General features: G+C 37.7%; 1 protein-coding gene across 1 annotated transcript; it reads left to right on the top strand.

Moving 5' to 3' along the window:
- Window positions 1-8167, top strand: LOC139310772 (gametocyte-specific factor 1-like). The gene is made up of 7 exons (XM_070934996.1): window positions 1-72; window positions 1276-1318; window positions 4035-4153; window positions 4926-5052; window positions 6442-6519; window positions 7326-7368; window positions 8146-8167. The coding sequence occupies exons 1-7, from the start codon at window positions 1-3 to the stop codon at window positions 8165-8167; spliced, it is 504 nt and encodes a 167-aa protein (XP_070791097.1).
- The last annotated feature ends 5548 nt before the right edge of the window (window positions 8168-13715 follow it).

Genomic DNA, 13715 nt, shown 5'->3' with positions numbered 1-13715 from the left:
ATGGAAAGAGTTGAGGTGGGATGTCTGCCAATCTTAGCTTGGAAGTTATCCTTGCTGTACACGTCAAACAAGGTATCCTGCTTTTCTTCACACTGGGATCCTTTTCCCAACTATGAATCTCTTCCTAGTGCATTAAAAAAAAAAAAAAAACACCTTGTTCTGCACAGCCAGAGTTTTGAATCTTTTAGCTTGACTTACAGTACTAACTCTGGGCCTTGAGTCAAAATGAAGATGAAATTTTGAGGGAAGAGCAAACAATGAACAACCCAATCCATTGTTAGTTGATCCATGGCTTACTTAATGAAGTTGCCTGGGTTTGCTCAACCTTGAACCATTAGCTAGACCACTGGGCCACAAATTAGTCAGCCACATTGTTAGGTTTTTAGTGAGAAAGGAACTAGTTAAAACCATTAACCAGTGTGCTATCTACAATAGTTTTGTACTATCGCTATTATTCTGTAATTGAGAAACTTCTTTACATGAATGATTTTTGAAGTGCCCATAATACTTTTTAAAGATAGACAAGGGTGAATGCAATTTTAGTCCCCCACCTTTTGTAATACAATGGTTTCCTTGGACACAATGATGTCAGAAAGTTCTTCAAGAAAGTTTCCCACCATGTTTCCCACCATTGGTTCACTCTACATTTCAACTGCTATTAGGAGAAACCTGTGTCTATTTGAATTTAGCCAATTGTTTAGCTGAGCAGAGAGAGAGGCAGGTGTTTCCATTAATGGCCAGGTACTTTATAGAATAGGCCTGCCCTTGAAGAGCATTCAGAAGCTTCAGCTGGTGAAACACTGAGCTACACAGGTTGGTTATTTGGGACATGCAAGATTGCTGCTTTAGGGGGCTGTATTTGGTTGAGGGACCACTTTCTTCCAGTTGCTTTTACCCATTCAATCTGGTCTTGCAGGGCAGGCATGCTATGCGTCCTGCCAGCCAAGGAAATTTGGCTGGTGGGGACCAGATGATGTGTCTTTTCTGCTGTGTCTCTCTGAGATTAACTATTGACCTTGAAGATGTGATTATGTGCCCAAGTCTGGAGTTAAGGGCTACATTTCCTGGCTATGTTGACAACAACAGATATCTCTTGGCTGATATTTATATTTAATTCCTTTTTTGTTTGTGTTTTGTTTTCATTATTTTGTCTGCCAGGGTGTCACCTGTTTGAGATAGGTGGGTATATACAAGTTGAATAAATAAAAAGCAATGTGAAATGCCCCCTCCTTTTTTTCACATGTGAGAACTTAAGCTTTTCATTTTTTAATTCAGCTAACAGTCTGTGGAGGAATAAGCTGGAAAGCGGGGTCACACAGTAAGTCTTTTGTTCTTTGTTACTGCTTTAATTATTAAGTAAAAGTTTGTGACTGGGTTTCATCAATCATAGTAAGCCAGTTTGGGGAATAAAACAAAATTGTGTTTTTACAACACAATAAAATAACACCCCCGTTACACATTACGGAATGAAAAAATAAATACATCTAGTCTGAGTTGGATCTGTGAAGGAACCTAATGGCTGTGTTCATCATACTAAAAAGAATTCAGACTGTAAGGAATATTTTGTAAGCCATGATGTGGCTTATGTTCTACTAGTATAAAATTTGTTTAAATCTAGTTAGTTGAATTAAACATTGTTTGATTCATGCTTCAAACTATGAAAAATATAATTAGCTAGATATATACTGTGAACCCAGAGCAAGGGCTAATTAACCAAAAAGCTGCAGATTAGCTGATAGTGCAAACATGGTCAAGAAAATTCATAGCCTCCCCCCCCTTAAAAAGTAGCTTTGGAAAAAAATTAAATGGGGAATTTCTAATTTACTCAACTTGCATATGTTTGGGGAACAATTAAAAAGATATGAGAATACTGATTTCTATGCCATTTAAACCAATATCAAGCATGGTTTAGCTTGCTATGTGAGCAAAGCCACTATACTTTATAAACCCTACTTTGATTTCTGATTTAGTGAACCAGAAATGAACCAACTGAACCAATCCCAACAGTTTTGACATGATATTTATATAGTCAGATTAATACATGGCCAAACAAATCACATGGCTTAGCATGATTTATAAATCTAGCCTATTATGGCTTATTCAACCAACTATTTAAAATCCATGTCAGTGCAGTTTGTAAACCACCCATTGAATAATAGGCTTAGGTATCATTAGACAATCCATGCCCTGTTGGGTCATCATCAGTTCCTTACCAGATTCCTCAATGTCTTCAACAATGATAGATCATCTAATATACGGCCTTGACTGGAAAAGTTGTGATACAGAGATGCATCTGTCTTGAAAATAGCCCAAGCTGAACACAGTCAAACCTCAGCACAGGAAATGTTTTATGACATTTTGTACTATGTCATAAACTGTTTTAGGATCATTTTTACAGCACAAAATGTTTTATAAACTTTTGCCAAATTTCAATCCTATGAGAGCCCAGAGGCCCCAGATTTTGAAAACATTCTCTAAGTTAGCCAATTTGAGGTAGCTTGGTTCAAAAATTGTTACCCCATGATGCACAGTTGAAGGTTGTAGGGAACAAGAGTTTTAGCAATGCATTTGCCACCTATGCCCCATCGGATTGTTTCAGGGATATTTTCTTATCTAAACAGAAATCAGAATGACCACAGGTGGGCAAAAAAGCAGTGGAAATGGGAGCAACTTCTGACTTCCTGCCACCTTCTCATTGACCTTATGGGAAACTGGCAGGAAGCACTGGAAATTCTTCTTTCCAGTTCTTCCCTTCCTTCCTTTTTTCCCTCCTTCCTGTCATTCTGACATTGGTTTTTTTTTTCCCTTCCTCCATATCTCCCTCCATAGAATTCCTGCTGGCTTCATAATTAACTTTGCTTGTGGGAAGCTTGCAGGGAGAAAGTCAGTGAGGAAGCTAGCAATAAGTTGCATGTACAAGGCCAGCAGGCAGATAAGTGGCTGCTGCCAGGTGGGAGAGAGCGAGGGGATGCCCAGGAGTGTGGGTCGAAAATGGTATTCAGGGGTGCCCAAGAGGTGCTGTTTGGATCAGGAAGAGTGCACAAATGTGCACAGGAGGTGCTAAGCAGGCGAGGTCAGAAAGGGGGCAGGGAGGTGTGCAAGAAGTATTGTCTAGGTTGGGTAGGTATGGATGCAGTGTCAGTTGTGGATGGGGTCATAGAGTGTGTAAGAGGTGCTGTACGGGTCACAGAGGATGCATAGGTCAAGGAAAGTTCATGGAAGGCTGCAGATCAGGGAAGGTTCATAGGATGCACAAAAGGAGCTGCAAGGATCAGGGAAGCAGGTGGCATCAGCCAGGAAGATTGCACAAGTCTCTTCCTTTCCCAGCAGGTAGGCAAGTGGCTACTACTAGGTGGGGTAGGAAGTAAGGGATTGAATGCCTGTAAACGTCACTGAATGTTCAAAATGAGGAATATGTGGCTGCAGCAACAACCTGGCGGCACTGAAGCAGCAACAACTTTCCTAAATAAAACCTGAATGTATTAAATCCAAGGCTTCATCCTTGTATTTTTTTTAAATGGACAGCATAATAAGATAAATTACAGGCTGCTGAACAACATGGTTTCATGGTTTCTAAAATTTCTAAATGTCTAGAATTTAAGAAATAATTAGGAGGTTTTAGACATTTTTTTTTTGCTTTAATTTATATGCCGCCCTTCTTCAGAGACTCAAGGCGGCTTACAATGTATTAAGCAATAGCCTTCATACTTTTGAATATTTATACAAACTCAGCTTATTGCCCCCACAAACTGGGTCCTCATTTCACCTACCTTTGAAAGGATGGAAGGCTGAGTCAACCTTGAGTCTGGTGAGATTTGAACTTGCAGTAATTGCAAGCAGCAGATGTTAATCTGTTAATAACAGTGCTTTAGTCCACTGTACTACAGGCTCTTTCACTACAGCTTTTTAATATTGACATTAAAAAGCTTTTTTTTATCTGTTATGCTTTCTACTGAGCCTTAGCATATGCATCTGAGTATCTTGCTATTTAATAGTACTTTTCTATTCAACAATTTATTTTTCATCATCTTTAGGAGCACAACCACCCAGCACATCTCTCATGGATCCAGAACGGCTGGTTCAGTGTCCCTATGACAAAAACCATCAGATCAGAGCCAGCCGTTTCCCTTATCACTTGGTGAAGTGCAAGGAGGTAAGGAGAAAATGAAATGTGCTATAATGGCAATGTGTGTTGACATTTAAAGCCAAGCTAGATAAAACTAAAGAGAGAGAAGTTCAAAACATTTAATTACCAAAAGTTCCAACCAGATGTGCTGTCCCCAATGTTGAACTGTTCTCTCTTGTTTCTTAGTCAACATCAAAGCAGAACTCATTCCAAGTGAGTTTTTGGAGTGAAAACACAAAGCAGACCTAAAATGAAAATACAAAACAGGCCTGTTCCATATCGTACCACTTCCTGAAAACTCACAACTGCCTACAACAGAACATTTTGCAGGTTCCAAAGCAGAATGTTAATTCAGTAAAATTGTGGATGAAAAATATATGGAAAATTTATACTGGTGTTGTTTTGCGATCTTGCCATAGCAAGCCCATACAGTTTCCTTGGAACAGTCAATTGTTCAATTTAATTTAAACTCTTTTCCTAAAGTAGGGAGATTTTTTTTTAATCTTGAAATTTCCTGTTGCCAAGATCTATTTTCATGTTCCACATGCCATTGCTCCTTAGGAAATTGTGTTACGTGTCAAAAGATTGCTAAATCCCTTAATTTTCCATTCCCGAGATATTCGTGGCACCAGGAGGGCTCCTCCATATTAAAAAAAAATGGGTTGACAATTACTTTTCTGCTGTATCTTTTATATTTCAAAAACATATTTCTTGCAGTATCACTGATGACAGGATTTTGGAGACAGCCATAATTTCTACATTATAATCATCTCTTGGGTTTTGTTTTGTTTTTGCCTAGAACAATGAGAAGATTGCTAAAAAACTAGCAACATGCCCCTATAATGCTCGCCATAGAATTCCCAAGGAAGAATTCAATTTCCATCTTGAAAATTGTGAGAATAAAATTGCTCTGGATGTGTCCAATGGTAAGAGTTTTATTCTTTTTTCTGCTTGAATGCTCGCTGTGACTCTTGCATGGTGTAATAGGTTATGTTGTTAACAAAAATTTGTGAATTAAGATGAGAGTTATGCTGGCTACAGAAATCAGCATCCCCAAATATTTCAACCAAATAAATACATTGCCTAGACTATACACTGAATATTCAAATGGGTTGTAAAATAAGGTACAAAGAGAAGAAATGAATTTATAGTGAGCAATGCAGGTATGAAAAGTATTTTTTTTTAAATGATCACGAGTCCATTCTTTTAAAAAATTAGACATCACGAATAAGAAGATCAAAGTGAAAAGCTAACATGACTGACATATAATGCAGTCAAATAAGTGAAGGAAGATTACAATAGCTACATATAAACCTTGGCATTATATGGGAGTCTACAAGGAGACATGGGAGGTTCAATGAACTTTTCAAACAGAGAAAGATGACCACTTTCTATATTTCTGTACATGCCATAAAATTAAATTTTCCTGGGCAAAGAATACAAAATACACTATTATGAAGTAGAATAAGTAACGTTCTGGAAAAGGGTTTGATTCCCCTCTGTTCTTTGATTTTATGAAATGAAATTTAGGAATATTTTATGCATTGTTCCTCCAAACAGAAGCAAAAAAGATATGCAATTAACATATTTTCCCCCACATTTAAACTTGGACAAGAAGCAATAAAGTGGGCAGTACTGAACCTTTGTTCCTGGAAGATTTAATGGTCCAATTCCCATGTTGATTGCCTGACTTAGATGTGTCTGAAATTATCTGTTGTACAAAGTAGAAGCTGTTCTTCTGTTCCCCTTTCCTTTCTCAGTAAATAATCAAGAAACGTTTATGTATTTAAGAAGGGATCTCACCTGAGACAATGGAGAGCTTCCATTAATTTTCATATTTGATGCCAAAGCAAGTTCTTCCTCATAAAACGACCCCTTTTTTATTTTTATTCATTTAACTTGATAGAGCAGTTATCAAAGTTTAAAATGAATTGTACATTTAAAATCAACGTTAAAAACATTTCATTAAAAGCGAGTAAAGCAAATGTAAAATCATTAAAATTAACAACTGTAGTCTGCAGTTAAAAGCCTATACAAAATTATGTATTTCAAGAGCTTGTTTTTAAAAGCTAAGAAAGATACTGGTTATCAGATCTGATCTGTTATCAGTGACCAGGATCTTACCCTTTGCTCTGCCTTGCAACAGAGTTGCTTTGAATTTCAATATCTCATTATGTGAATTCACAAACATGAGCTCTAACGTCGTAAAGAGACACGCTCGGCCCGGGAACTAAATCATCACTCTACATAACTGTTCATAACTGCTTGATATCAATATCACTGTTCATAACTGTTTCTGAACATTGTGCTTGCAGGGGCTTCCAATCTAAACATGGGAATCAAAGAGGTAACTGGCGCGCAATGCCCACCTTCGCAGGAAGACTGGGAAGCTGGTGAGTTTTTATTTCCAGAATGCAGCACCACAACTGTGCACAATTTTTCTCAAATTGAAAAACACATTATAATTGAACTGAACGCTTTTTTTTTTTTACGATAAAGCAGTAACTCCTTCCCTCTTGGAAACCCCAGCTTAAAACAGATTTAAGGAACCAGATCTCTTTCTCGAAATGATTAGGTGTTCCTGCCGATTTAGGCCAAGAGGTCTTTTTCCACTTTTGAATTGCAACCATCGAGACAAATTTAGATTTAGATAATATGAAAACTTGAGAGCATCCTTTACCTGTTTGTCTGGAATGCTCTATGAAGTATAGTGTTGTCCTTTGATGAGAAAAATGTTCAAAACAGCATGCAGGGGTGCTGCCCTAGATGATGGGAAGAACAGCAAGGTCACTCATCACTGATATAAGAACAATGGTTTAAGAAAGAGCTTAAGTAGACCTGAGACTTAATGAAACTGATCAAACAACTCCACCTCCATCTTTCTCCTGACAGGAGCTTGAGTATTATACTCGCTGTCTTCCCTTCCTATTATTTTTTGCTTAGGCTATCCCTGCTTCTTAGATTCTGAACCAATGGGTAAGATCCAAACAATATTTTTGTGTTTGTATCTAGAATGCTTTTGATTTTTTTGGCAAAATAATTTTAACAGTGCCATTAAGCATAACTATCCCATGAGAGTATGTAGTTCATGTCTTATCAACTTGAGCGCTTCGGGCAAAACCCAAAAGAGAGCTTCCCAGCTATGTAATTATGCAAACAGCATCGAATACTTGTTTACTACTTTTCTTTTTTTCTAAAGATGCTGATAAATGTCCTGCTCCTCTTTTTGTTTTTGGGAAGAGGTGAGTCAACAAAACAACTGCTTTGCCTGTTATTTCATCTGTTAATTCAGCATCAAAATGGTTTAACAAATGACGCAAGGTCAATAGCGTTTCTTAAATCTGGGACAATCAACTTTTTATGTCAACGGGGTGTATCATGTTTTGTGGTGTAAAAGACCTATGTAATAATATGCCATATTATGGGGAATGGAGGGAGAATAAGCATAGTACAATGGGTGTAAGTTGCATACTAAAAATGCTTTTGCTTAGACAACATACATGTTGTTTCTGAGTCGTCTACAAATGCAACTGCATATAGAATGCAAAGTAGTGGAAACAAGACGAACAAAGCAAGAGTCAGTATTGGCAGGCATCAGTCGTTTTTGGATAGTTGTTGTTTTGAAGAATTGATTCTATAACTAAGTTATCAAATATGTCTACATGTTATCAAACATATCTATGATATGTCAAATATATCTTCTCTCAATCTCTGGATATTGTTTCTTTTCCTATTGACTCTGAGAGGGAATTCTTCATAGAATAGTATATTAGTTGTCCTAGGGTCAATTTCTATTTTGGAAGAAGGAATTGCATATCTAATCTTCCATACAAATTAAAGCATAGAATCCCAGCACTGTATCATTCCAGTCCTATTTGCATGAAAGAAAGCTGCTCTACTGTTATTTGGAGAACTGTTTAAGTCCATTTTATTTTATTTTATTATTAGAAAAAGAATGTTAGAAGAGGCTAATTTAAGACGTACACAATTACTGATGCTCATATTTTTCTTCCTGATAGCTATTCTGAACAGAAAAAGTAGAATCTACAACTTCAAGGGTAATGTATTATAGAATTAAATAATCTATTATAGAATTTCTAATTTTTAGCTTGAGATGTTCCAGGCAATCCAGTGTGATTTATAAACCATGGTTTCCTTGAGACATACTGAGGTGCAGATTGTTTAAGGCCTATATATCCACAAAAGCGAACAAGTTTCATTGCTAATGAGTAATTGTAAAAGCTAGGTATTTCTCTGGGGAGATGGCACTTTAAAAAATGTTGTTTGGCCATTACAAAGGCCATCTAAGTTAATTATAACAAGCAACAAAAAAGGCTCATCTTTTGAGGTGAATTTTTTTTTTGAGCCAATAATATTGGTACCACAAGAAATTGAACCACAGACTACCATGTGAATTGACACCAGTCAAACACTGCTCATAATAGAGGTTAAATGTGGTGAGAGGTTATAAGACTCAGGGCTAGCCGCCCTGAGTCTTCGGAGAAAGGTAGCATATAAATTGAAATAATAATAATAACTAATAATAATAAAGTTTCCCATTATATCTGAGCTGCTACATGGTTAAATTTACATTAGCTTAGTGATAGCTTGTTGAATAAGCTAGAACTGAATTGGTTAGCACATGTTTAGCAAAGTACTGAAGCTAGTCATTTTTTCCTATTTGAAATGGTACTAATGTAGTCAAAGTGAATGGTGAAAGGATAGCAAGAAAAGCAATTTTTTTTGCCTACGATACAAGAAAATGGGACTAGAGGCTGTGCTAGGAAAGGCAGCCTTAGAGTCTCAGCATCGGTAGTATATGCTACAATTTGCAAAATGGTGGATGTGGCATAAACACACTCTGTGGATATCATTGCTTGGAGTTTTGACATAGCTTTCCCTAGCTTAGGACTTCTTGTTCAAATAAACTAATAATAGTGTCGGGGGCAGGGTTCTTTTCACAACTCAAAACTAGTATATGCTAAACAATAAATAATTAACAGTTTCTCCCCTTCCTCCTCCTTTGTTTTGGACCTTTATCAACATTGACAGATTGCAAGCAGTTTGAGGGAGTGGTATGAGCCATTCTGAGATTATTAAAAATTAATTAACTCCTGTTATTCCAGGTTTTATCATGAAGATCCCATTGGAAGAAGAAATCGGGACAAATTTTTTTAAAAATTCAAGACAATCCTTTTAAACATTTTAATTTTTTAAAAATGTGTTTTATTCGAATGTTTTAATAAAATTGAAAATAAAGAATCGCCAACTCTTTTTTTTTTGTCTGTTTTGTCTGTTTTTTTATTACACATTCAGCTCTTTCCGAAAACATGAGACTGCAGATACACGATTCTCTCCTTAAAACAAGAGAGCCTTAGCTAAGAGGGAACGATTGCTTCAAACTTATCAGTGATCTTTATAATTAAGTGGGAAATTTGAATTTTGCTTGGTCCTAACCACTCAAAACAGTTTGCCACACTGGCACTCACGTGCTGCTACTTCTTAGCAGCCATTCTCAGGAGAAACCTCTAGGTTCTATCTCTCTATATTGAAGTAGAAGTGAGATTCTTTAATGTTGTAAGAAGCTTAAAGATGGCATTCTGATCAGAAGAACTGTACTTCATGAACATAAAATGCCTCTCGGCCACAGTCCCTTCCAAACTACCATACAGGGCAAATAGCAATAGCACTTAGACTTGCATACCACTTTACAGTGCTTTTACAGCCCTCTCTAAGCAGTTTACAGAGTCAGCATATTCCCCCCAACAATTTGGCTTCTCATTTTACCCACCTTGGAAGGATGGAAGGCTGAGTCAACCTTGAGCCTGGTGAGATTTGAACCGCCAAATTGCAGTCAGCTGGCAGTCAGCAGAAGTAGCCTGCAGTACTGCACTCTAACCACTGTGCTACCCTGGCTCAAATGGACGACTATAGAATGCAGATCACTTGCAAAACTATAGTCAAAAGCTTTTCATGCTATTATTAATCATATCTTTTAACTTTCATATTCGTTCTTCATCCTAAAAATTTAAAGTATACTCCGGGTTGCTCTTCTATCATTCCATATCTCCCTTATTTCACAACCCTTCCTCTGTATGATTAATAATGGCTAAGAGATTGTACATTTATGTATGTTTATGAGAAATAAAAATAAAAAAAAACTTTCTACAAAAAAAAGCTTTTCATGCTAAATGAGAACTCGAGAGTAAATTCCTTTGTAGAGCACTCACCAATCTTTGTTCTATTTGCATGAACTGTCACATCATGCCTAGCCAAAACCTAAACAAGGTTCACTTACATAGGGATTATGCATGAGATAAACCAAGAATTTAGCCAAACCCTCATCCCTTTTCTGGACCTAAAGGAGGAGAGAGGAAGGATAAAAGTAAAAGGTAACTATCCCTAGAAACTTACTGTCTGGCAAAGTGTGAATTTTGTAGGATTTCTTTAAGCTCTACTCTTTACAACATATTTTTACGCATTTTTACTTTTCATTTCTTTAAGGATCACAAAACTGAGCCAAAAGAGGACAACTCCAGCAATTTCTTTTTTGTCTCCCTTCTGTGCTCCAGGCATTCTTTCTGGCTGTCAGGAAATTGTGAAGTCTTCCTTACCTTCTTTTTCACCAGGGGTGGGCTTCAAAAATTTTAGCAACGTGTTCTCTGCCCGGTTGCTGGGTGGGTGTGGCCATGGTGGGCATGGCCTAGTCAGCCTCCTGCACCACGGTGGGGGGATATTTTTGCCCTCCCCAGGCTCTGGAGGCTCTCTGGAGGCCAGAAACAGGCCCATTTCTGGCCTTCCGGAATTTCCGGGAAGTCCAGTTTTTGCCCTCCCTGGGCTCCGGAGGCTTTCCTTGAGCCTCTGTGAGGGCAAAAACAGCCTCCCCTGGGTTCCAGAGGCCCATCGGAAGCTGGAAATGGGCCCATTTCCAGCCTTCCGGAGCTTCCGGGAGGCCCGTTTTTCACCCTCCCCAAGCCTCTGCGCAGGCCCTACACTTACCTGGCATCCAAAACAGGCCACATGGAGACTTCTGGGAGGGGAGGGGAGGGGTGAGAGCGGCCACCCAGAAGTGGGATTTGGGAGTTCGCTGAACTGCATAGAATCTTCACTAGAGGATCGCCCGAACCCAGGCAAATTTGGAGCAACCCACCCCTGCTTTTCACTGGTCTCTCGCTGTTTGCCATCAGTTCAATTTCCCCTCTTTTTTAAATCCGTGGCTACTGAACGTGCTTAGTCTCTACTGGGCACTTCCACAATTCAGATCCCCCTTAAATTCTTGAAGGAAATTTATACCAGCTTTTTAATATGCAGCAATACTCAACTAAAAGTAGAAATCAACTGAAGATGTACTACTTACACAGTATTCAGAGACTGCTTTGAACATAACAGCTGTGTTTAACCAACTGCAATGGACGATATGAACCTAATTTGTACAATACACTGAGACACCAGCCACCCAATTGCAAGTTAACCATGGCTATGTTCACATGATGCATTACATTGTAAAGTTCAGTGACGAATCCCTCCATACTACCACCAGCTGCATGAAGCTCTTTACCTGACATTTTGCAATGTATGGTATTGCATGGATCAAAACATTTTGCTATCTTGTCTAGAAACACCAAGACATGCACAATAAGGTACATATGACAGTTTACACTAATCATCCAAAAGTTATAGCTTTGTATATTGTGTAGATAGAGCTAATGCCTGTGTTCATACAATGTACTACAATATGCTATGGTTGCTATTATGCAGTGTAAACCTAATCAACTATAAAATATTAAATCTACCCTAATTACAACCGGCTGGGTTGCAGCTTCCGGGAACTGTTAGCTGATCTCAAGAAATTAAGTAAGATCAAGATATTACTAAGACAGGTGACCATCAGGAACTCCTATGGTTGTAAACTGGATTAGAAAATGAAAACAAACCAAAGCAAAACATCCTGGAGAAAGCCAATGGCCCATCACTTTTATTCTTCTGCCTAGACATCCATGTGGATATGACCATAAATCACCAGGTCAAATTAAAAGGAGATTTGCCTTAGTAGGATTAGACAATTATGCTTAGAGTTGCATTAACACAACTAGTGGCTTCGTACTTCATTAAATTACTCTTTTGTTAGTGATGCTACATTAAGGAAATCACAATTGGTTGGCTTCATGTAACACACTAATCCATAGTCTGCTTTGATTTAGCATAATATCTGAAGCCAATAATCATAGTTAGACATAGTTTAAAGCTAATGAGTACATGAAGTGTATGAAGCCAATTAGTGGAAATTACGTCTGACTAGACTGGCATAGGAATGACTGTTACAATTGGGTAAAATCAGATATTATGGCCATTGTCCAAAGTTAATCTTATGCAGGAAAAAAAAAAACCCTAATTTCTTGTGAATGCTTTCCGTACTAAAGAGTCTATAGGAAGCCATACTTGGTTGCAAAGTTCCACCTAATATTTCTGGCAGTTCCTCTCATACCTTGACAGAAAATACCTGCATATATCTATATTTTTGAATGGCACAATGGCATCCATTTTGTTCCACGTCTTTCTGGGTGTGGGGCGCTTTATCCATGAACCAGGACATGATGTATTGTTCCACAAACTATGGTTAAATAAAGCCACCACTGAGAGCAACAGACATACAGGTAGTGCTTGACTTATGGCTGTATTGGAGCCTGCCATCACGTTACCTATCCGATTTTACAACTTGTTTTTGCAGTGGTTGTTATGTGAATGCTGAGGTCATTGAGCAAATCCATTGTTCATTATAGGGCATTTTTGGCAAAAAAACTGGAAATAACTGCCAGTTTTCAGCAAAAATCTAGTAAATCACTGTCAAATTACCACAGGACACTGCAAATGGCCATAAATGTGGGCCACCTGCCAAGCACTTGAAATGTGAGGGCAGCCATCAGAACTTCAGAACTGGGTTGTAAATAACCTTTGGGGATGAGATCCATTATAACTTTGAATGGTCATTAAGGGTTGAGTTGTAAGTCAAGGACTACCTGTATAGGTTCATTTTGAGAATGGGGATGATTATTAATATGATTGCGCTCTACATTTTCCATACACTATATATTATCAGGAATGAATGCAAGAAGGGTAATTAAAAAAAAAAAGGCAAGGTGGCAACTGTAACTATGCTGTTGAAGCCCTGTCTCTTTCGTATCAGCTTCATGTACACAAGACATGTAAAAAGGACAGGCCTCTATCTTTAAACTGGTTTGTATAATTCGAATTATTTGTCATTCATTGTAAGGTTTTTTGTATATCTAAATGCTTTCATCGTTTCTAGTTCTCATGCTGTAAAGTAAACTTTTATCTTATTCTTGATAATGCAGCACTTGGTTTTAAATCTGTTTAATGAAAACATAGTCTAAGGGTAAAATAATCTCCCATTTACTTGGTAAACAGTAATTGGGCTTTTCATAAAAATGTATTACAATGAAAGGAACAATCAAGATGTTCTCTCTCTCCCTTCTGATTTCTACTGACATTAAAATTATTGGCAAAGAAAATATGACAGGAAATAAAATTTCAAGAATTAAGTTATCTAGTCAAAAACCATTTACAACAA

The sequence above is a fragment of the Pituophis catenifer genome, unplaced genomic scaffold, assembly GCF_029215685.1.
Source record: "Pituophis catenifer annectens isolate HBS135680 unplaced genomic scaffold, rPitCat1.0.hap2 SCAF_2, whole genome shotgun sequence".
Classification (NCBI taxonomy): domain Eukaryota; kingdom Metazoa; phylum Chordata; class Lepidosauria; order Squamata; family Colubridae; genus Pituophis; species Pituophis catenifer.
This window is presented reverse-complemented; position numbering and strand designations above follow the sequence as displayed.

Bases quoted from the DNA above. Each gene is read 5' to 3' on its own strand.
- LOC139310772 (XM_070934996.1), top strand. From the start codon at position 1: ATGGAAAGAGTTGAGGTGGGATGTCTGCCAATCTTAGCTTGGAAGTTA. The intron at 73-1,275 runs GTATCCTGCTTT...TTTTTAATTCAG, and splicing joins TGCTGTACACGTCAAACAAG to CTAACAGTCTGTGGAGGAAT. The intron at 6,520-7,325 runs GTGAGTTTTTAT...TTTTTTCTAAAG, and splicing joins GCAGGAAGACTGGGAAGCTG to ATGCTGATAAATGTCCTGCT.